The sequence below is a fragment of the Netta rufina genome, assembly GCF_964035555.1.
Source record: "Netta rufina genome assembly, chromosome: Z".
NCBI lineage: Eukaryota > Metazoa > Chordata > Aves > Anseriformes > Anatidae > Netta > Netta rufina.
The window spans coordinates 9,420,672-9,446,021 of record NC_140126.1 but is presented as its reverse complement, the minus strand read 5'-3'; the positions used below and the strand labels follow the sequence as shown (position 1 = coordinate 9,446,021).

Below are 25,350 nucleotides of genomic sequence, written 5' to 3'. Positions count from 1 at the left end.
GGCTGTAGTGAAACCAATACTGAGTTCATATTAGTGCAAATGAACTGAAAGAAAATAAGGTGTTTTTTGCATATATGATAGAATTTTCATCTGATTTTACTTGGTTCAAGGCTGCTGTTCTAGTTTCAGAACAGACTGAGTTTTTAGGTAGACTGCATATCCAACTACCCACATAACATCTCTGCTTCTTTTCATCCTAGTTACCTTCTCATGTATACATTGTCTCAAATCTGAGCTGCCTGCAGAACACATCTCCTCTGCTAGTCTTCACCTATTGAATTAGGTATGTGTTTGGATACCATGAACAGTACAATGTCCCCATCTCAGTGGAATACAAGCAGATTTGGGAACTTCCATAATTAGTACATACACTGAACCAAGAATGGGATCTTCCGAAGTAAGGTAAGCATTCTGCAGTTTCACTTCTTAAGCAGAACTAATGGCACTAGGCCATAACTCCCCAAGTCCTCACTTAACTTTCATATTTTCCTTTAGCAAGATCCCCCAGTTCTAAACACCTTCCTATGCTCCTTCTGTTCAGATTACAATTCATAAAGGCTCAACATCCTAAAATTCTAATGCATGTACACTAAGGATCCCTACTGTGAACAAGGAGTTCTCTTCCTTAATCTACTGATAAAGGTAAGCAGCTGCTGAACATGAAACAGATGTCCTTATCTTTTACTAAATAAATACTCGTATGTACTATCCAATGTGGATAACATTGTGACTTATAAATTAAAGAAAATTTTAGACTAGAAGAGATGCTTCAAATGATTATATTCTATTACATCCTTTATGTTTCTAATAAGAGAAACCTGTGAGTAGGGGAAAGAGTTGGGATCTTCTTTATAACTGCTTATCGCTATTGCTTATTTGTTACATTATATTCTTTTTCTGCACCTGAGGCATATTCAAGTGTTAAACCATCAACAAATGGTATTCTGTAGAATTTTAAATTCTGTAGAATATTAAATTAGAATTACTTACATGAATGAACCCGGCGTATTTTTTGTCTATTTCCACCAACTGCTGGTCGGCTTTGTTTCGCATAGAGGGCTCTGGATCTGTGCCCATAGCAATTAAGTATGGCACACACTTGAAAAACAAACGAAATGATTATTCAGAGTCATTGTACTACTACCTCTTTCTCAGCGTTTATTCTTCCATTACACTGTTCTTGTATTCTAACTACTGCAGAAACTAAAATAGGAAGCTGTGCAATTTGATCACCTCACTACTTCTTGCAAGCAAATACAAGAGAGACAACACTATAAATAATAATAGCAGTTGTGCAAGGTTTGAGGCAGTATTCCAATTTCTCTCAAACTCTAGAAAATAACATTAAAAAAAACACTTATGACTGAACATGCATGATGGCTGCAGCATTAAAAATAATTATAGAAAATATTATGTAAGAGTAATGGAGATGATGTCTGGAGACAGTTCTGATGCTGGCGGATATGGGTATTGAGGTGGAGGCAAGATGACACAATTTCCAGTATGCAGAATCAAAGGAAGAAAAAGGCCTGGCATACACCTGAAATTTATTATTTTAACAGAATAGTAATATGTGTACTTATAAGTACTCTATAGGCACTGAGGCACTGTCTGGATTTCTGCAGCTTGATCCAAAGACAAGAAAATATGATGCTTGGAATCTCACTGGCTAATCAACATAGAACATATTTCAAAGTATGCTTTCTGTAAAGGCCCCTTGCCACAATAAGAACTTACTTTAACAGAATAGGAAGAGAAAAGCTGGAAACTTATCTAGCAAGCATAAAAATCTCTGAAAATAACAACCCTCCCTTCCCATCAGAGAGGCCTGCCGTACCTGAACAGGATGGATGAGACCCTGGTTTAATGTCAGTGCAATGACATTTAGAGCAAAGTGGCGTACATTGGACTGGGTATGAAAGAAAGCCTCAAGGACCTGTTTGAGATACAGCTGCATGATGGAACTACTCATCCCTGAGGAAATATCACCCATTTCTTTCAGGTCTTCCTGTTTTGCTACTTTTTTCCCTGTAAAATAGACAAAAGCAATAGCACACTCACCACAGTATAATCATTTACTTTGCCATTAATTGATACATACTGATCTTAAAGCTTCACTATCTGTACACATTTCAGCTGTCTTAGAATGGGTTTTATGATCTAATGAAAAGTGTAACAATCTGATGGTAAATATTATTCAAGAAAACTGGAGAGATACAAGCTAAATTAAACTCTTGTTCCTTAAAAAGTTTTTCATTTAAAAAAAATCCGTACTATTTGTTATTTTGTATCTGAAAATTCACCCTAGAGATTTTCATGAAAAGTATTACTATCATCATTACAGCAATGACATATTCCAGGATTTACACATCTTGAATGTTAATAATAAACTACATGTCAATTTCATTTTACTTTAATTTATTTATGCACAGGAGTTTTGAAAATTCTTCCAGGATACTTTGTATACAATATTATACATAGATAACTATCTTGAGTGACTCTGTTCACATGTATGGTAATTGTATGCAAGAAAGTTAGATTTTGCATGCCTCATAAGCACGAAGAACTCAACACTTACAGTCTCTGTCTGCCTGCTGCATACGCGTATCCTCCTCCTGCAAGTAGGTCTGGAGGTTTTTTAACACCTGGATTTTTAAGTTTACTGAACAGTTCTTATCTGAAAGAATGCTGTTGTACAGGGTCTTTACTTCCTGTTCAAACATTAAGCTTGGGTGTTGTATAAATGCAAATCCTAAGGGGGAAAAAAAGAGGAAATATTTCACATTATCATCATCTAGAAACTGTATTTCTGTTTAAGTTTGCTTCAATATACAGGTATTAAACTTATAGCCTTCCGATTCCTACAGCAACATAGCTTTTTCTAGTCCAAACAGAATTATTTTCTCATATGGACACCATCCAAAACCTGTAAGGAGTTCTATCAGCTGCAACAGCAATACTCTTGATAAGACAAGGTGCTGACCCAGGACAGCTCCTGGAAGAGGAGTTATACAGGTCTGGAAGCACAACCAGTGTAGTGGCCTGTATCTGAATGATTAGGATTAGAAGATAAAGTGAGGAAAATTACTAAAAATAACCTGTTGTTCTTGTTACATTTAGATAAAAACATTGTGCCAAAACTGTTAAGAGTTATTCATACAAAGCCAAATCAGATGCGGAAAATTTCATAAATATCACAAGAATTTAAATAAATAAATAAATAAATAAATAAGTTTGTTTAAAAAAAAAACAACATTATTTTTAACAAACTTAAATAAGTTTGTTGAAAATAACATAGTGAACACAGTAAAATAAGATTTATACTTCCTGCTGTCATCACTCATACACCTATTAAGGTCTCTTGAAAACTATCTGACGTACTCCCAAAACTACATCTGGTGTAAGATACATACTATAAAACTGGTTTTAGCTGCAGCTTTACCCTTGACAAAGAACTGGTTATTCTTACTCAGAGAAGTCTTTATTTCATTAAAACTGTAATCTAAATTAGTGACGATGTATACCATTTTAGATCATGACTGTAGATGTACAGGGGACCTACAGAAAGCCTGGGGGGGGACTCTTCATCGTGGAGCACAGTGACAGGACAAACAGTTATGGCTTTAAATTAAAAGAGGGTAAGTTTAGATCAGATATAAGAAAGAATTTTTTTTACTTATGAGGGAGGTGAGGCACTGGGACAAGTTGCCCAGAGAAGCTGTGAAGCAGTGCTCAAGGCCAGGTTGGATGGGGCTTTGAGCCAGTGGGAGGTGTCCCTGCCCATGGCAGGGGTTGGAACTGGGTGGTCTTTAAGGTTCCTTCCAACCCAAACCATTTTGTGATTCTATGGACTGCTGCTAACAAACTTTCTTGCTGTATCACAAAAAACAGTAACAGAAATATTTCCCAATTTAAACTAGTCATTTTTACTAGTTTATTTTATTTACAAAATTTATTAACAAATTTTACTAGTCAGTTTGTTTTTTGACTGTTCTAAATAAAGGAGCCATTAAATATCTTTTTTATGTCCACAAGAAAATAATATTTTGAATGAACAAATGGAAAACATATAAAGACAAATGGCAAAAAAAAATGTGAGAAAAAAATACACAATGTATAAAAATAGCTGTAACAAAGGGTATAATAAGCCAGATTTTTAAAAATGGCCCTGTGCAGAGAATACAGCGTAGGCAATGTCTGAGTCCAAGGCAAGACTTGAGTGTGACTGACCTCATTTCAGTCTAAAAACAAGGAATGGACAGAAGGTAGGGGATGTGAAGGAGAAAGAGGAAAAAAAAAAAAGGAATGATGATGGTCTCCGAATTACACAGTATAATTGTGTACTCTGTACAAATGTATAATGATGTTTATAACTTGACCACCTCTGAGCAAGTTAAATCTATTTTTAAGGTTAATTTGGAAAAAAAAAAAACAAACAAAAACAAAAACAAAAAACACAAAAGCATGTGCATGTATGTGGAATGACCCATAATCCGTTCTTCATTCACTTGCTTATATGAGTTTGTAATTCATATACCAGGATTTGCAGGGAAATTCTTATATTCCATCTCCAGTAAGCAGGGAGAAATCTTATTTGGCATAAGAATCTCCCACAGGAGATTTAAATAAAAAAAAAAAAAAAAAAAAGCATCTGCTGTGTTCATTTAAGGACTGACTTCACATCTTGGAGCTGCAGTCACACTAATTCTCTTCATACTTCTCTCTGTTAAGAGTCAGCACTGAAATTGGCATTAGTAAGACACTACCTGTTAGAAACTTAGATTTAGCTAAATTCACTACCTAAATTTTATATACTTGACCTGCCTTGCAAGTACACATTGGGAAAAGAACTATAAACAGGCCCCAAAAGACTTATGATTAAACTTAATGCCTCAACAGGGGTGACACATCCCAAAGCAAAGACTAAAACTGTTAACTGTTATTACCGAAAGGACACGCTAATAATTACTGATAGAAAAGTACGCATTCTTCACGTGACACATTTACTGTGTATAAATGTTGCAATAGCTTGCTACTCTTTTTCCTCTTACTGCACACACATGTTGAGTGATTTGACAACTTGACTCGATTACCAGGATATAAGGTAGAACTTTTCCACTGTCTACATCTCCATGAATACAACAGCTAACCCCAAAACGGAACCAGGATGTAGGTGAGATCAGTAAGTCACTTAAAACAGTTGTTTGAGGTTTAATTAAAAAGAAGACTGAGGTACTTAAAGGCAGAGAGATAAAGGTCTGAAAAAGCCTACTGATAGCCACCCACACTTATACCCCTTCTCTGAATTGATTACACTTCAGTCTGCAATTTAGCAACATTTTTGGCTAATGCAATGTTGTCAGCATCCATGAGTAAAGCAATTGTGTATGGTTAGCATGGCAGCCCCTGTCCTACAAGGAATATCCAAAAGAAGACAATTAAATTGGACTGAACTATGGAAGTGTGCCCTTGATGCACTGCCCAGAACTCCAGGTAATCCAGAACACTGTATCATTACTTCTGCAACCGAGGCAACTCCAAAGTCATTAATCCTGCTCAGCTGTCTGGAACGGTTTCTCACAGAATATCAGATCAAGTCTTGGTCCCTATCCTCACAGTCCTTCCTAGCCATCGAAAAAGCCGTCAACACAGAAGCATAAGGAGGCAAATCATTGACCATAGTGAAACTATAGCTCACAGTTAGGTGACAGCAAGCTCACATGCATGAGAGAGAACTTTCTTTAGACTAAGCCTTAATCATGAACTGAACTCTTCCAGAAACCAAGGTCTATCTACCCAAACAAGGTTCTCTCACAAGTACAGTTTCTGTCCTGGAGCAGAGGATGAATGAGATAAAAGACCACACTCAATGGCAGCCCATGCAGTATTGCAAGTCACTGAGATACCATACTAATGCCTTCAGACAGAGAATTTGAAATTGAAATACAGACAAAATACTAAAAGAAAAAGTGATAGTTAGGCTATGGCATCATCTCAGAGCCTAGTGAATTCACACAGCTGTACAAAATAAACCCTCATAGCTGGTACAAACTACCAGAGTTCTCCTGTGGAAGATCTGGCCCTACGCTTAAAATGCTCAAGATTTTTCCAGAACTTTTTCTAGTTATTCTTTAACCATGTCTTGTGCACTGAAAAACAAGATTTGGAGATACAACATACCTGCTTGTGGGGAAAAAACTAACATCTCCATTACTTTGGAAATCAGCTGCTTTTTAAGACTTGGACACAAATCATAAAACTTTTCTCTGTCAAAAGCATCTATTCTGCTGCAGATGTAAACAACTAGCATCCTTTTGACTACATTTCTCTAGCAATTTCTCAAATAAAACATGTATTGAAGTTTGTTTTTCCACAAATTCCCTTGCCACTATAGAAATACATGAATTCCTGTTAGAAAGCATAGATGTTTTGTATAGCAAAATAATAAAAACTATTAATATTTCTTACCCAGGCCAATAATGGCTTTCGTCTGTACTTCTTCATCTGAATGCTTTGTAAAATACATCAGCAGTTCAAGTACTTTATCCTTAATGTTAACCTAAGCAAATTAAAGCAAGAATAATACTTAATATGAAACATGTTTTTATCTCTTTCAAAAACATAATTATTAAAAAGAAAAAGAGAAACAGTCTTCCTGCACGGACTTTGCACATACTTACAAACCTCAAAACATTATTGCATACATTTTGAAAAAATATAGCTTTGAACAGCTAGGAATACAGTGCTTTCAAATAAAACTCAAATATTCAATATATGTAAGACTTGGAGAGTAAATAGAAGTTGTTTTTTTTTTTTACCTTACTGTTACCCTTAAAATCTTCCTGATCAAAATCAAAATGCCGACACAGTGCGCCAACAGTGAAAAGTGATCTAAGGAGTGCTGGTTTATTGGCAGTAAGTATTGTACTGTTGGGGTCTTCTTGGTGTTGACTTTTTAATTTCGAAAGTGCACCTACAGTAAGATAAAAGTTTTAACCACAGTGTTTAAATATGGTTCATTCCTAAGAGTTGTAGCCAAAACTGAAAAGTGAAAATTACACGTTATGACTTTACTTACCATAGTATCTATTAAAACAGGCCCACACGAACTTATAGTTCTGGGTGACCTTGTTCACAACAGCCCCAAGACAGCTCACACAATGCTGAACAACCTAGGAGCAAGAAAGAACAAATGAATTACATACTTAGAACTTAAAATTGAGGGTTCTATAGAACAATACAGAATTAAAACGAACTCTCTAACAGTCTATCTCCTAGACTGCTCTGAAAAACTGCCCAAACTCATAATTGTTAAAATATAGCAACAACATACACAAACTCCAGTAAACCAAGAACATTGCCTTTTTTGTGGCTCATAAGTCCCATGACCAGCATAAGCAACTTTGTAATGAAGAAAGACCTTCTTTAAATCAAAACCACGCATTTTGGAATGTGAAATTGAATCAACAACTGAATAGTAGCAATTAAAAGCTTACCGTCATGCCATATTTGATGATGAGTTTCATGAGGTCTTCCTCAATAGTGGCAAGGAAGGTCTCACTTGGGTGCTCCATTAGCGGCACTACAAGCTCTAAGATTTTTGCAACATTGCAGATCACCATGAAATCATTCTGAGTCTGAAAAAGAAGTATTTAGAGCATTTAATATTTCTGGCTATGTTACCTATTAAACAAGTATTATTGATATGAACTGACAGTGAAAAATCACAGATCTTACATAAGATATGACTGAGGTATTTAGTAAAGATTTCGAATGCTATTTATATTATTTAAAGCTATATTGTTTAGATTTGATATTATATTTCTAATTTTTATGAAACCTAGTTCCTGTTTTTTATGGAACCTCTGGAAAAAAAATCTGTTGAAGCAGAACTTCATCTTTCATAAAGGCTATGAACAGGCCTGAAAACTTACCAACTTTTGGTCTTGACAACTTTATTTATTTTTTTATTTCTTTACAACAAATTTGCAGAACACTTTCTGACACATGCTAGAGAACACAACATCTGGCAACAGGTATCAGCAACAAAGTTGTGTTACGGCTGAATGTTGCTTAGACAAAATAGATAATTATGTCCACTAATGTAGAAATTACAATTAAAATTATTATTAATTTGCATAATCATGACTATATACGTGTTGTAAGTGAGGAATCTATGGAAAATACTTTATATATTAAATATACACCCTGGTAAAAAATGACTTTTTTCTGGACAACTCAGGCTCATTTAACATTATAGCATAATTTTCATATGCTATTATCAAACTATTTACATATTCAAGCTGACTGTGGTGAACTAATTCTACAATTCATTTCAACCTATGTAAGTATAAAATGTATATAAACCGCTAAAGAGATGTTGTAGCAAGTGTAATCAGGGGTATAATCGGATACCCGTTTCCTATACTGTTTGATTGGAAGCAGCTCGAAAAGTCAGTTGTAGATGTGCCTAGAGAATGATTCAAAGCTAAACACAGAGAATGTTTGGATATACCTACAAGCTCATCTGATAACAAGACTCTCAAAAACCTGTCTTTCTGTGGGCAACTGACCTATTATGATGGGGTACTGCCACCTACTCAGCCATGCTCCTTTAGCCGTGGCTGCGTGATCTGCCCTGCTCCTTCTGCCTGATCAGGGATTTGTTGCAAACTTCACTGAGCCCACTGTGCTAATCAAAATGGCAGAAAGCCCCACAATATGTCAGAGGCAGAGGGACATTTTAATGGAGTGTTTGGTTTACCATTATAACTCCATAACATTTTTGTGAACTAAACTGTCTTATAGAGAGACAAAAAAAACAGAGCTGCATAAGTGGAAATGATGGTAGGAAGAGGTGAAATGCTAAAGAACAGAGCAGGACATTTTCATTCTGATATATTTGCTATACGTCTCAAGGAATCATAGATTAAGCCTTTAGGCTTAATATTCATGTATTAAATCTTAACTACTTTTAAGACTGTGACTGGAAAACAAAAGTTTAAGAAACGATTTTATAACAGGTGAAAAAGTGGTTTTCAGTCTTTAACAGAAAAAGAGGCAGTAAACATTTCAGTTTCATTTGGCTGTAAAATGTAGAGGAGAAGGTGGGGAACAGCATCTTAGATGTGACACAGACCATTAAAATGACCTACTACCTTCAGAAGGTAGGATGTTCAGGAAACAGAAACACAACTTTATTTCCCTTTTCCTACCTTCAATTTTGTTAAGCATGCAAAATAGCCATTAATTTCTATGCTTAATTACCTGGGGAAAAAATAAGGCTGATACTCTAGTTTTCTCTACTTACACTACATTTAGTGGTGAGGTATGGCTGCATCGTCATGGCATGTTTGACCATTAGCTGAGGCCTGATTTTGCTGAACAAGAACAAAGTGGTTATGCAAGCAACCAAGCGACCAGAATTCACGCCTTTGTTGTCAGAATCTGTAAAAATTAGAAAATACACAAATGATATGAGATCCAAGTATTACTTGATCTATTAAAAACATATGGCCTAACTATCACATGAATATCTTTTCCATGACAATCTCTTCCATGACATATCCTTCATGGTCAATATAGAACATTCTTATTAGGTACGAGCATTAGAGACAAAAACAATGTGTTTTATGTTATATAGTACATGATGCATTTGTATATGATCACAAAATATGTGAAATAAGAAACAGGGATGCTTCAAAGACATTATTATTTCTTAAATACTGTATACAGAACACTGGTCCAGCCAATGACTCTTATTACAACTGGAGAACACATTTAGGCAAATAAAGTTTTCTGTATCTGTTTTTAGTGACCTAAAACTTCTGACAAAGTATTTTAAAAGTAATTTCGTTATTGTGGTTAGCTAGAGAAAATTAGGAAAATTTTATGTACTTTTGAACACTGTATAATAATGAACTTGTATGCAAGAATTCATTACAACAGGCTTTGTAATAGGAATTCTCAAACAGTAATTTCACATTAATTAAAATCACATTAATTTTAACAAACGCTCTTACAATATTCATTTATTTGCATTTAAAATGCAAAGTGGATTAGCTACTGGATTCTAAATAATATTACCTGATAAAGATTCCTCATATTTAAGGATGTGCTCAACCAAATTGTCAACAAGCTGAGTACAGGCTTTCTTCACAGGTTTATAGGATGCATCCTCTTCTGACTTCAAAAGCTATAGCAGATGAAACAGAAAATGATTCAGTAGAAAGGCTACATTCATAAAATCATAGAATCTCCTTAGTTAGAAGGGACCCACAAGGATGAACAAGTCCACCTCCTGGCTTCACCACCTAAAAATCAAACCAAATGTCTGGGAGCATTATTCAAAGGCTTCTTGAACTCCTCAGGCTTGGTGCTGTGCCCATCACCCTGGGGAGCCTGTCCCAGTGCCCGACCACCCTCTGGGTGCAGAGCCTTTCCCTAACCCCCAGCCTGACCCTCCCCTGTCCCAGCTCCATGCCGTTCCCTCGGGTCCTGTCGCTGTCCCCAGAGAGCAGAGCTCAGCGCCTGCCCCTCCGCTCCCCTCGTGAGGGAGCTGCAGGCCGCCATGAGGCCTCCCCTCAGCCTGCTCTGCTCGGGGCTGAACAAACCAAGGGGCCTCAGCCAGTCCACATACATCTTGCCCTCTACGCATTTCACCATCTTTGTAGCCCTCCTTTGGACACCCCGTAATAATAGTTTTATGTCCTTCTTATATCGTGGCACCCAAAACTGCACACACTACTTGAGACGAGGCTGCACCAGAGCAGAGCAGGACAATCCCTTCCCTCAGCCAGCTAGCAATGCTGTGCCTGATGCACCCCAGGGCAAGGCTGGCCCTCCTGGCTGCCAGGGCACACTGGTAACTCATATTTAACTTGATGTTGACAGGGACTCTAAGATCCCTTTCTGCAGGGCTGCTCTCCAGCCTCTCATCCCAGTCTGCACATGTATTCAGGGTTGCCCCTTGCCAGGTACATTTGATAAACTTCCTTATTGTTGGGGATTGCCCAACTCTCTAACTTGTTAAGATTTCTCCACTAGGACTCTCTAGTCTCATTCATTCATTTACGTTGGATAAATACTGGTTTTATAATAATTACTACAAGTAAACAAGGATTTTGTATTACAAAATAATTTCTTTAACATCTCCATAAAAGCTACATGGTAAAGAAAAATTTAAAGGAAGTAAAAAAAACATCAAACCAAAATGCAAGAGAATTAAAGAAAAATTAAGTGTGACGAAAGGATAGACGAGAGCAGTTCTACTGATGTTTTCACTGGGATGAAAGCTAACTCTGTGCTTCATGAAATATAATATTAATTTAGTCATACTTGCCAAGAGCAATTAATAGAAGACTTTTCAAAATGCTTAGGTAAAAAACAGGGAAAAGGCAAAAGATTTTTTTTTTGTCATTAAACAAAAAAATCAGTCTAAAATAAAACACTTTTATGAACTTAGTAATCAAACTTTGGATACTGAAATTGTATTCCTGAAGATCCTTTAATATCTAACATGGATTGAACCCAAACCATAGTCTTTTTTTTCAGTGTAAGAATTAAGCTGATATACTTGGCTAACTATTTTCTTGGCATTCCAGGCTAAAGTAAAATGTTTAGAGACTTCTAAGTTCCTTATTGATGATTTTGTTAATTTTGCTTTAAAATTCATCAGTGCATACAAGCATTAAAGGAGAAAGATACCACAATCTAATAGATACATATATATAAAAAAAACAAGCTAATTTCTTAGAAAAATGAGGGTAAAACATAATGTAGAAGTAAGGAATACTTTAGATACTCATTGCTTTTACAAACTGTGTAACAGATATATTAGATGTGAAAATATATGTATCTATCACTGAAAAAAAGTAATCTACATTGCACCAGATGCTCATTACAGAACTAAATACCTTAACTGTGGATTTCATGTTATGTCACTCATTATTGAAGACACCAAGAAATTAAAAAATAAAGCAAAACAAACAAACAAACAAACAAAAAACCTAAAACCTCCCAAACTGGAAACCAAAATGTGAAATATTTCTAGAACTTTTTTTTTTTACATGGAAATAGAGAAACTAGTGTCAGAGACAAACTGCAGCAATAAAGATTAAAAAAAAAAGTCAAGTGTTTAAAGGGCATTAATTGAATTTGTCTATTGTAAAGGATTGCTTTTGAAGTACCCCTCCAATGTGTTTCAGTATCAAAAGAAATATTAATATTCTTACAATGATTATGTCATACCTTAAAATTTTGTTACTTACATTTTGAAGAAGCTGTTCAAACCAATCATACCCCGTATCTCTACAAGCTGCAACCTAAAAACAGTATTGAGAATAAGCTGGTTAAAACAGGAACCTGAAGAAATATTACTTCAATACAGATGTCATCTTTAAAGAACAGCAAATATGCAACAGTAAGATGATTTTGTATCTTTATATATGTATATTATTTATATATACACATATATATATTATCTATCTATCTATCTCTCTCTCTCTCTATATATATATATTCCATAAAATGCAAGGTCTGCATATTTTACTGGCCATTGCAAATTTTGGTTTTGTAGAACAACGTTTTTTTACACGTTAGAGCATATCAAAAATGAACATGTGTATACACATATTAAAATGCATATATGTGTGTATACACACACACACATTTTAATAGAAACAAACCAATCCTTAACTCTCATCATGTATCAAGATCAGCTCGCAGGTGCTCTCAAGCAGAATTAGCAGAAGGATGGAGTTAAGCTCAAGTCAAATTGACTGACTTAAGTCTGGAAAAATGCACTCTACATTTTTATCTGGTAAAAATATTGAAAAGCAGGATAAATATGCACACAATTTTAAGTAGACTTACTTGATCTTTACAGCTTTGTTAAATTGATATTAAAACACCTCAGCACAGTGATTTTACACAATACATTATCACTACAAATGTATAAGCATTTTATTGGAAACAGATTTTTGAGACATGCTGTATAATTCACTGTTTCCACAACGTAGATACAATTATGCAGTTATTAGTTTACTATAGGTGAGGACATGACCCTGTATTTGTTAAGAAAGTTTATTAATCTTTCAAAATAAATGTTATCAGTTGTTTGAGGAATTTTTATTCTAAGAGACCATTTCTTGCCTACCTGGGCAACCTGTTCTAGGGGACCTGCTTTGGCAGGGGGGTTAGATCCTATTATCTCTTGTGGTCCCTTCCAACCCCTACAATTCTGTCATTCTTAGCTAGGCAACTATATGCTGCTACTAGCATTTGCTGGGAGATATCATGTATAGTAGAAACTTAGTATGTTTTAATTGAAGAAGTACTTTACACAACTGGAATATAAGGTGATCCCAGTTATCATTGGCAGCATATTCATGAGTTTATGTTTCACGAGTTAAAGTTTCTCGGATGAATAATTCTCACACATATCCAATGCTAGGAGATACATAAAGATATGTAAGATACGTACATCTGATACGTAAGTTAGTTGTGTATTTTTTGCTTTTTAAAAGACTACAGTTAATATTTCAAAGACACTAAAAATATAACCAAGTTCTGCATATAACCCAATTCAACTTTGTATAACATACCACATCAGTGATGTTTAGTATTTTCCTGGTCATTGCTTCTTTGTCATGGTGTGGAGTTGGAGTAAACCAGAGCTTCTGGAATGTTTCATTTACTAATTTCTGAAGGGTAAAAAAAAGGAATTAGCAAAAATAAATAAGCTTATCTTGGCACATAGATGTTATCTCTCATATGTCCATACAGTAGATTTGCTGATGATACATGCCATTTCATGAGGAATTGTTCAAACTAAGTGAGACTATTGTAAAGAATGCTATGAGAGGCAGACCCAGATCAAATATTACAGGAGTTATACTAGCCTCTAAACATTTCACTGGGAAATGATGCTACAGAAACCATTTTCTTTACAAATGGTTATAACTTTCCTGTTCTAATTTGCATTCCTTGGGAAAACATAGCACCCTAAGAAAATAAGAACTAAACACAAGATTATGATTTCTACAGCAGAATTAGCAGCAGTGGTAGATTATTTTGGAGTCTTCAGAACAGTTGTGACAAGCTAAGGAAGAGAGAGAACCCAAGTCTCTCTAGCCAAATTTAGAATAAGGTTCCCTTTCGATGTTTTTGATGGTGGAAAAGGTGGAACAGAGTGAAAGGGAACCAAATTACTTCTGCATTGCTTAAAAAGGATACATCTCCTTGTCCATGAAGGCATAAAAAAAATACATTTTAGACACCACCTCATTTTTATGAGGTTGTGGTAAAGGAAAGCGAATGAAAAAGAGCTAACAAGGTCAAGCTCCTTTTGTAGCAGCACCTTTGATCTGCCTTAGATCCTACTTCTTGATAAATAGTCTTCTCTGAACGCCACTTGGTATTAATATGTCTCAAGTGGTAAAAATATACAGTGCAACTTTAAAGTTGCAGATTTCAAGTCCCACTGAAAGTGTGAAACAAAATCATTACAGATGTATTCTTAACTACCCACCTATTTTACTTTTGTGTTCTTCTGCACATACAGTGCAGAAAAAGCAGAATGTGACCCCGTAAGTAACATTTCAGGGTGAGTAACTGATTAATAAAACGTTCAGAATTAATGCAAAAAAAAAAAAAAAAACAACACAAAAAAATACCTAAGACCAGAGAACTTAGATGTCTGGTATATACTAAGTTCAAGCACTTAATTTTGTCCTAAAGCTTATTTTGTGTGCAGGAAGGATTTGTATATGCCTATTTCACTTGTTAGAAAAGTACTATAGGCACTTCTTGCAAGCAGAAAAAAAAAAAAAGAAAATAACTTTTTTTTGGATCTTTTAACTATACGTAAGAACTTGAGGAAAACAAAGAGAGAAAGAAAAACAAGTCAGCAATGTAAGAAGTTAAAATATTTACTCTCTCAGAAATTAAAAGTAAATATAAATCACAAACTTTACAAATAAGCAATGTAATTTATTTTTTTTTTAAGTTATTTTTGTCAAAAAAATAGAAACACCAGAACAACGATAACTAAAATCCCAAGGGATACATTTTACTCTACCTTAATGCCTTCTTCATCATTGACTCTTCGAATCATTTTCACACACATCTCTGTAATTTTGGGAAATGTTGGTTGTTCAATGCAGATATCCCTAAGTATCTTTATGACTCTTTTTCTGACACTGATACCTGTATCCTGTGAGGATAAAAGCATTGCACTCTTGTAAACAATTCTGATGTATGAGTTAATTTCTGTTATATGAACTAATATTTGAAGATCAACAAACTTTGTTTATAGAATGCATTTAGAAAAGGCAGCTAAAATATTCTAGAGAGCACTTATATGAAAGGTCAGCATAACTTGCACCACTTTATTTGCAACAATTCTAAAGGACTGTTTGAGTGCCCTTTATGTTGAAATGCTTCCTTCACTTATACCTTCTTTAGTATAGCAGCTCATGATGATGCATATATGTAATTCCACTCCATGATTTTAAAAGCTAGATGTAGTGATGCTTTAACTGTGTTGTCTGAACACATAAAACCCCTACAGATCTGGACAGTAGTACTTCAAGCTTTTGGACAAAGCTTATGGATAAGCCCTGTGCAGCTAACCTTTTCCATTTTCCTAGGCTTTGTCTGAGGTGATGGATGAGGAGCCATCATATGATCATATTCAAACCTGTTTATCTGAACATCAGCATGAATTATTTCATGCATGTTTGTAAGCATATGGAGCCAGCTATCTCTAGAGCCCCTCACAAACATGTTTTATTATATAAGTACAGTAAATGAGCAGTACTTGACTAAAAACCTACATGACATGGATCCTAAAAGCTAATTTTACTTTGTAGTTAAATCAACTTTGTATTTTATCTGAACATTCAGACAAAAAACACTTCCTATACAAAACCCGAACTTCTAACTCTACTAAAACTAACTTTCTAACAGGAAACCTTTTATAAAACTAAAACACATCATAGAAAAACATAGTAGTTTTATTATTTTTTTTTTCTTTTGGATTACAAATGGAAACTTTAGAATACTGTGCTGTCAATCTTTCTTCATTGTCTCACACTACCAATTTGCCTTCAGTAACCTATCTCTCAAAATCCAGAGATATGGAATTCCTCTTCTCACATAATCTGCATCTTAACAGTGGAATTAAAAGGAATACAATCCTGGTTCTGTTGCAGTACAACTTTCTGCATATGTTTACTTTCTGATGCAAAAAAGCCTAACTGGAAACAAGTGATGTATTTTCCATGGTTGGTCTTACAAGCATGATGTACCTCAAACAACGAGATGTAATACACTGTTGGGTTTGTAATTCTGTATTACTAAACATACAAGCTCTGCTGAAAGCAAGTTTCCCAATGCTATTTACTTTATCATAAATATCACAAGTCACCATACCAATATTCTTTCAATCAGCATGTCATAATACTGCTCAGCAAGCTGAGGACGACAGAGCACAAATCGGCCAAGCAGCTCCACAGCTGCTTCTCGTACACTAGTAGAGTTATCCATTAACCGCCCATGAACACCTCGTTGCATATCCAGCTGAAAAGAACAAATAAAACACAAATCCAAAATACGAAATAAGTATTTCTTCTAAGTATGATAAAAATATGCATATGCATGATGGGATATATTATTTTTTATTATTTACCCTGGCAAGAATACTGGGGTCTACAGCAACAACCTCAGACAAACACTTCATGGCTTTTGTTCGAACAGCAATTGCATTTTCACCAAGTACACGCAGAATCTAGTAAGAGAACAAAAAGAAAATTTCAGTTGCTTCGGGAAGGTAGTAAACAGGGCTTAATAAAGGCAAAAATGCAGAAGAACAACATGTACACAGTTTAACTAAAACAAGGGTATTTGTCTACTAAAAACTGAATATATTTTCTTAGGCAGTAAAGAGGCACATATAAACGATGCTCCACAGCACTGATGACTTCAGCATAGGTATTTGCCAGGATTTGCTATATCTCTAAGGCTATTCCAAGCAAATTCATACAAGGTCCATATGTTCACTCCAAGTCCCTTTACTTTAAATTGTACTTTTGCCATTCAGATGAGGCTTTTACCATGCTTCTTTTAACAGGACAGTTGAATTTGAACTCTAGAACTGGCTACGTATGTGGATCAGTATAAGTAATGCAACCTAACATGTTCCTGGAGTTCAAACATGTCACCAGGCCAACATTTTAGTCCTCCCAGGAAAATGAAAGAAACCACACTGTCAAACAACTTCTGAAGTGAGTGGGAGTAACATACAGTTGTACAAATGAATAACCATGTTGACATATATTTTCAAGTCAAATTAAGATACATTTCATGGGTTAGCATTACCAAATGAGCAAGCATCTTACAAAAGCTGTGGAAAAGATTTCAACATTCAGTAATTAACCCTTTACTGTGTGCATTTAATATAATCATTTTGCATATACATACACAAAGAAAATTACAAGCGCATGCAAGAAAAAAGAAAAATAAGCACTTATTTTCCATCAGTACAGAAATGAAAACACATGTGTTTTATATGAAAACACATAGTGTCCTCATTGCCTCACAAATACCTGTGCTCAGCAATGAGCAGGTATTGCACACTACCTCAAAAGTGTTTAGAATCAGAAACAAACTCTGTTTCACTGTACTACGACTTCTGGCACAATTTACCTGTGTCAAATAAATATCGAAGCTCTGGGCAAACGGCCTCATAGAGGCCAAGTAGCGAACAATCAAACATGCATCTTCATAGTCCACAGTATCAGAATTCATCCTGGAACAAATTCAATGCAATAATTAGGACATGTTTATCAAAAATAGCTAAAAGCATCAAATAAGATGCCTTAATAAAGGTTAATAAAGAAATCAGCAGTAGTGTAACATACTTTAATGTACTGAACTGAAACGGAGCAGTTTTAATGATGCTGCGAAGAAACTTTTTGCGACTTTCTGCTCTGTGCATGATTTGTCCTGTGGTCTCAACATCTTTTGCATGATGAGTTCCTTCAGATGAATCCTCATCTTTCTGTGATTTAATTGCTTTCTCTGTCTCCATAGTTGTATCACGGAACCACTGAGCTATATAAAACTTCCGAGAAAACTGGAGAGATACAACAGAAAAGAAAAAGAGATAAAAGAGTGAAATTAACAGATTTATAATGAGATTGAGTCTAATGCATCAACCATATTTTGGAAAAGACAAACAACAGTGTATGTTAAAGTGTCAATTTAATTGATGCATGACTGAAAGTCATTTTAATTAGTCAACATATTATTGAAATTATTTTTATATACATCAGAAAGCTGAAATTTACCACTAGTGATGCATCAGTTTCTGTGTTCTCATCCAGATAATCCAGCAAAGCCTTTTGTAGCTGTTGAATTTCATCTTCTCCTCCTGAAACCTGTCAGAAGGAGAAAGATAGATATAAAACAGAATATTGTTCAGAGGTAATTATTATCTGATAATCTGCGTGTCCACATATAAACTGTAGTTGTTTTGATAATTGCAGAACAATATTTTAAGCAGTTACCTGTAAACTGCATACAAACTAAAGCAAATTAGACTTTGTGACTCTGAAGTCTAAACAAGATTAAAAACAGTTTAAGACTCGTGTTAAAACGCATTGACTGGTATGATTAATTCTCCTTCTATGATCTTGTGTTAAGATACTATGTCACTGAGAAAAAAAGCAGGGCTGAAATCACACACAGCAGACTGACGAAAGGTTTAACATTTAAAAATCAATGTTAGTTATACATGTATTACTGACAATAAAAAAAATGAAACAGTGACTTCTCAGGCACAGAAGATGCAAATGAAAACCACAGACAACAGTAAAAAGGTATGGGAAACATTAAAGACATAAAAATAACTTATTCCGAATGCCAAAAATATTTGGCATAACTGTTACCAGGGATAAAGCACCTCCAAAGAGAAAGTGCAGGAACTGTGCTCAATGTATCTAGGGAAAGAATTTACAGAGGATGTTACTAAACACCTCTGGGTTCTGGCATTAAAGAATCATGCTCTCTGAGATTAAACTACGTTTCAGTGCACATAATGGTGATGTAGGTTCATTTATAAACATTTAGCACCCTCCTGTATGTACAAATTATAATTTAAATGTTTTAAATGTTAACTTTTGTGGGTAACACGCGCTTAATGAACACTAAGTATTTTCAAATAAGTAAAAAAAATACAAAACAACAAACAGAGAAAAAAAAGACAATAAATAAAATCGTATTCAATACTATAAAAGTAGAACAGAATAATTTCTGGTTTAATCTTCTTCAGCTACAAAAAATTTTCTTCTCCAGCAATAAACCTCAAAACTTAAAGAACTTTAACCTCAGCACGAACAGCATAGTTTGAGAATTTTGTCACAAGTGCAGTACATACTATAGCTTGCAAACATGAGCAAGTGGAAAAAGGTATAGTTACAGTCCAGAGGATCAGAGTATAAGGACAGAAACTAATGAATAGATTTTCTCATGAATCTAATTATACAGTTCAAGAGTCCAAACCACAGTAGACACTTATAAGCATTCATCAGTCATTGGGGAATACCCTGGTAGCAATATCAGAGGGTAGAAGGAAACATCAAGTCTTCTGAGTGTTCAACTCAACAGGAAAGAACAATCTGTAGAGGTGTAAGCTCCTTTCTGATTGGAAACAATAATTTCCTGATGACTGGAGCTATGTCTACCAATGGATCCTCTTACTGTCTTTCCATCTGAGTAATAAATTCAAGCTTAGCTGTCACACAAACATTTCCATGTAGTTATTTTTTCTTACGTTATAAATCATTTATAAACAGGACACTATCTACCCTTACTAATTGTACTGTATAATTTAAATGTACTGTACTTCTATAACGTATGGATGGTACTATCCACCATCATTGATGTTAAGTTCCTGAATAACTGAAAAAAAAATCTTTTAGCACTCAATTGCCCAAAACAATTTCATTTTCTGCAGACGCCAATGCCTAGTTACTCCCTGATCTTGTTAAAAAAAAAAAAAATCAGGTTACCATTTGCATACATATCTTCCTGGAATTATCTTTCAATACCTTTATAACTTCTGGAGATAGGGAAAGTGAAAGGGTTCCTTCTAAAACACTTCCCTACAAAATCTGATGTAGAATTGTCAGAATCACTGCCAGTAGAAGAGAATAATAATTCACTAGCACATATTGTTCATTATATTAAACAATGAACGTGAAGATTTGACACTCTATATAGTACAATATTCTAATCAACAAAAGTTATGCCAATTATCAGACTCACAAAGGAGTAGATGAGCTGTGATTTCTTATCTAATGCCTGTGAATTGTGGAATTGTTTCCTCCAGCATAGATCTGTAACAGTCATTATAGAATACATGAAATAGATCTGGATACTTTTTCAGGCAACTGAAAGGGAAATTTTGGTATAGTGAATTTTATATGACTACTCAACTTTAGATCTGATCACACTGTAAGCAGGTAATAGTTCAAAAAGAAGGCCCCATAAGAAATGTGCAAGTATTTTTAGAAGGACACATAAGACCTGATGATTTTCTCATACTATGTGCAGTAGAGAACTAAAAAGCATATATCACTTTGATAATTGCCACCCTTGCAGATTTGGAAACATTTTGATAATTGGCATTTTCAGAAATGCACATATGCATTCTCTAGTGAAAGATATATGCAAGTCCTGCATATATAATAAAGATGACCAATACCAGATACATCATATAAAATCTAACCTTACAGGCTGAAGACCTAACCCTCTAAAACCTGTATAAGTGCCATAAGCCCAATTACCACTTTGTGACAGCAAATACTTACATACATATATATTTTTATTGCCTCTGAAGACAGAATTCAACTGTTGTTGTCACTCCATTATTTCCTCTATATTGTTACAATAAAACTGGTTTTACCACTGTAATTAACCACTTAATATAACCATGATGAGATAAGAAATGTGATACTTATGATTACTTATATACTTTATAAGTTATAATACTATATTATATAAGTTATAATACTATATACTATATAATACTTATACACTTTATAAGGATACCTATATACTTATATACTTTAGATTTCTGGAAAACGATGAAAACTGATTCTTCACATTTTTTTTGTTGAAGATACTTTTTGTTTGCTTTTTGCTTTTTTAAATAAATCTTTATAATTTTCAAACATTTGAATGGACACATCTCAATCCAACTGAAACCAGCTGGCATGGGATCTCTCACACACCTGTTTGAGGATTCTGGCTATAGATCCTTGATCCATTTTGCTAGTGACTGCATCTTTCCTCAGTCTTGCAGCTACAGTTCCAAGATAGTCAAGCGATGCAACTCTTAAAGCCATTTCTGTTGATTTGTTACTGAACTGGTGAACCTAAGAAAAACAGAATATATACTTTTTAATTTTTTTTATTTTTATAGATGAGATTCCTATCACAAGATACTGGGTAACCTTATTAAAAATTCTACTGAACTTCCATATTCAGTAAAATTGTCATTTACTTTTGCACCAGATACAATCCTTATTTTGTATTACTGTTTGTTTCTTTTCTTCTCTCTCTCTGCATGTATGCCTGTTAGAATTTTTTTAAATACACACTTTCATAAAATAAACTAGACTTCTAACATAGCTTAGATCTTAACCATCAAAATACATCTTCCTCATTATTCACACAAGTGTAATGAAAGCTACATTTTACTAGGAACATAACCATAACATATTCAAAAAGAAAAGAAAAACAAAACAAAACAAAACAAAACAAAACAAAACAAACAAACAACAAGAACAACAAAAACCCAGATCAAATTAGCTGTTAGCACAGCTAACAGAAACAACCAATGGACGCAGCTATTTGTGCAGCAGTCTTTGGCCCTGCTTTGGGAAACTTCAGAAATCTTCAGAACTTTCTGGGTTCAAGGTCCAGGAGCACTGGGAAACTCCTGGCAACTCTGAGTAACTTGAGGTTGCCTGCTGTTAGGCAAGGACAAAGGTAAGGGAGACCAGTAGGGTGTGGGCCTGCAGAATGTCTAGATACTCCTAATGAGCTCTAGGGGTTTCTAACAAGCATGATTGGACAACCCCTAACCTAAGACGTCAGGAGTTTCTGTTGCAGCCACCCCCCACTAAGGGAAGGGGTCAAGTATCCCTTTAGCTGCTGCTTGTTGTGGAGAGGCCTTCATAAAGGCCTAATCCAAAAGGCACATGTCCCAGAGTATAGCTAACAGAAGCATCCAACAGATACAGCAGTTTGCAAAGCAGTTCATGCAGAAGGGTGCACTGTAGGCATCAAAGAAGGAGTCCCATGGCTGATCTCAGGTCCTTGCTACGTTCTCTTATATGGAGATGGATCCCCACCCAGCTGTGCTGGGACACCCAGCTGGAAAGCAGCTTAGCAGAAAAGACACCAAATTGAACATAAGTCAGCAATGTGCCCTTGCCAGTAAGAAGACTAGTGGTATTCTTGGCTGCATTAGGCAAAGTATTGCCAGCAGATCAAGAGAGGTGATCTGCTCAGCGTTGGTGAAACTGCGAGTTGAGTACTGTGTCCACATCTGCCCCCTGCAGTACAAGAGAGACATGGACATACCGGAAAGAGTCTGACAAAGGGCTATGAAAATGATCAAGGGACTGCAGCACCTCTCCTATGAGGGGTGGCTGAGAGCTGGGACTGTTACGCCGTGAGAAGAGGATGCTAACAGGGGAATCTCATCAATGTCTACAAATACCTGAAGGGAAGGTGCAAAGAAGATGGAGCCAGTGGTGCCCACTGACAAGACAAGAGGTGATGGGCATAATCTGGAACACAAGAGGTTCTAAACGAGTATCAGGAAGCACTTCTTCACTGTATGGGTGGAAAAGCACTAGGACAGGCTGCCCAGAGAGGCTGTAAAGTCTTCCTTTGGGCATCATGCTCTAGAGTGTGTCCTTGCTTGAGAAGGGGGATTGGACCAAATGACCTCCAGAGGTCCCTTCCAACCTTAACAATTCTGTGATTCTGTGAAATTACTGTGTTAATTACACTGTAATGAATACTGAAGAACAACTCTCTAAAAACATGTTAGCAAAAACGTTCACTTTCTGTAAAATTTCATGTTCCATAAACAAATGATATTGGTACAGGAACTACCTACCTGTTTTCAGATTCTGTGCTAAATGAACAGCCCAGAGAGGATATTTAACATGAATAGTTATGGCTATAGTCTGAATTTACTCTAAGTGAATATCTGGTATAGAATGGCATTTTTTAAATGTGGAAAATGTCACGGAATAGTAGTAGTGGACTTCTGTGAGAACCAATATACATATGGCTTTTTCCAAGTTGTTTATCAATGATCTTCTTACCTAAACTTTATTATTTACAGTAAGTGATACACGTAAGAAAATCCTTAGATGCTATGTCTGCTCCAACTACCTAAAAAGATTCATGTAATAGATGGAGATGAAATAAACAAGTCTTTGTAGTTAAAAACAAGAATCCCTTACCAAGAGCCTTCCTAATAAGCTAAGTAGCAACTCTGCAGCTGGCCATTCTGGTTTATTGACTGTGGAAAGAAGGTCTTGAATGAAGTTCTCAAACAGTGGCCTATAATCTTCTTCCCCTTGTTTACTGCCACACCTGTTCAAAAGAATGCATTACATTAGTAAATCTTAGAGACATTTACACATTTCTTCTGATGTAAACAAAAATAATCCTATGGTTAATCAGAATAAAAAAAGTTTTAAGTGATTCTAAAAGAAAAAGAATTGTATCCAGTAAAGGACAAATAGTTCTAACATTTTTTAATCCATGATTTTTTTTTCCTAAGCTTTTTCGTTTATTATTTTGAGTTAAAGCATGCATGAAAAGGATGGATGAGGTAGGTAAAATTCTGAAACTCAGGCTGGAGTGGTGTATTTAGGAGGTATTGATTCTAGACTCTTTAAGCCTGGTCTGTCTTATTTCAGGGTGATAAGACTTCTCAGTATTATGTACTTCAAGGTTAAAATCAGAATGTAAAATTCAAAAGATAACATACCTGATATATTTCAGTTACATGTGACAGTCTTAACTTCTTTAATGATATCAGAAGTATGCAGAGAGATGGCTAGATCTTTAAACAGCCTCTCAGCTTAACAGTGGAAATTAACACAGTAAAAACCTCAGGACTTTTTCTAGAAAATGCTTACTTAGATTATTCAGGTGTATGTGTATATATATATATATACACACACACACACATATATTTTTTTCTTACTTATGAGCTATTGACATTCCTAACTTCCGCTATATGAAAGTGATTCTAGGTTTTCTCTATCGTAATCATTCTGATGACTGAATGAATCTCGTTTCACCACTCAAGTATTTATTCATCCTTCTCTTTCATTCTTCAGATGATAACAGACACCTGATAAAAGTATCCTATATAAGCTACCAGATACTTCTTACATGTTTAAAGAATTCTCCACACAATTTTTATGCCATATTTTTTTTTTGTCCAGAAAAGTAACTCTCTTAGGGATCTATGAAGTACATTGCTATAAGTAACTTCACTAGTGGGTATTTAGCACTGTTAAGTAATAAGGTTTGTCCTGAGGAGTGACAGACTTTATTCAGAGTTGGCTTCATCAATACACTAAAGAACATAACTGTACTTACTTCTTAAGGAAAATAGAAAGGAAGTTTTGTGCTGTTCTCATGGCTGTTTCATAGGAGTTAGTAATAAGCACATCTTGATCCACCTAAAAATAAGAAGACTAACACTTGAGCATACATAGAAATATTGTTTCTAGATCAGTATGTCTCATTCAACAAATAATTACAGTGGACAAAATTACACCGTCTGATTACTAGACCACTGTTATAAAACATTATACCCACAAACACAGTCATTCCTGGAAAAAAAAATAAAAATTAAGAAAGTAGGATTTCTTAAAATTATCTTCCTTACTTTTTTGTTCGATTCCTCCTCTGAATTAGAATCTTTTTCTGCAGATGGTAAGTGTACAACACATTGAATAAGCTGCAGAACTAGAGCCGTTACCATCTGAATATACATGGGCTCTCCATCAGTGTCACTGCTATTTAACCTGTTAATATGAAAAGGACAGCATTAACACTAAAATAAAACAAAACTATTATTTTGAGCCCTATATAATTTTAAGATTTATAATGCTTTTACTACAGCTAGAAATCTATATTCTAGACATTTAACTAGTCATTTGCTTCTCCCTCATGAAGTGAAGGATTGGATGTAACAAAAACAAGAAGTATTATTCTTAGGTAGGACAGAAGAACTGAAACAGC

The 25,350-nt window shown here is 35.1% G+C and overlaps 1 protein-coding gene across 6 annotated transcripts in view; it reads right to left on the bottom strand.

Annotated features, from left to right (window-relative positions):
* Window positions 1–25,350, bottom strand: part of NIPBL (NIPBL cohesin loading factor) — a 163,419-nt gene that overhangs the window by 7,860 nt on the left and 130,209 nt on the right. For all 6 annotated transcript variants that reach the window (XM_084305614.1, XM_084305618.1, XM_084305617.1 and 3 more), the window contains 21 exons: window positions 24,995–25,133; window positions 24,703–24,785; window positions 23,550–23,682; window positions 21,297–21,440; window positions 18,351–18,440; window positions 17,922–18,136; window positions 17,707–17,809; window positions 16,691–16,789; window positions 16,435–16,581; window positions 15,080–15,214; window positions 13,605–13,703; window positions 12,270–12,323; window positions 10,087–10,195; window positions 9,311–9,447; window positions 7,497–7,637; window positions 7,079–7,172; window positions 6,819–6,973; window positions 6,469–6,559; window positions 2,579–2,752; window positions 1,838–2,028; window positions 991–1,098 (listed from right to left, as the gene is read on the bottom strand). In XM_084305614.1, the coding sequence (XP_084161740.1) occupies window positions 991–1,098; window positions 1,838–2,028; window positions 2,579–2,752; window positions 6,469–6,559; window positions 6,819–6,973; window positions 7,079–7,172; window positions 7,497–7,637; window positions 9,311–9,447; window positions 10,087–10,195; window positions 12,270–12,323; window positions 13,605–13,703; window positions 15,080–15,214; window positions 16,435–16,581; window positions 16,691–16,789; window positions 17,707–17,809; window positions 17,922–18,136; window positions 18,351–18,440; window positions 21,297–21,440; window positions 23,550–23,682; window positions 24,703–24,785; window positions 24,995–25,133 (2,641 nt within the window). The remainder of the gene's footprint in view (window positions 1–990; window positions 1,099–1,837; window positions 2,029–2,578; window positions 2,753–6,468; window positions 6,560–6,818; window positions 6,974–7,078; window positions 7,173–7,496; window positions 7,638–9,310; window positions 9,448–10,086; window positions 10,196–12,269; window positions 12,324–13,604; window positions 13,704–15,079; window positions 15,215–16,434; window positions 16,582–16,690; window positions 16,790–17,706; window positions 17,810–17,921; window positions 18,137–18,350; window positions 18,441–21,296; window positions 21,441–23,549; window positions 23,683–24,702; window positions 24,786–24,994; window positions 25,134–25,350) is intronic.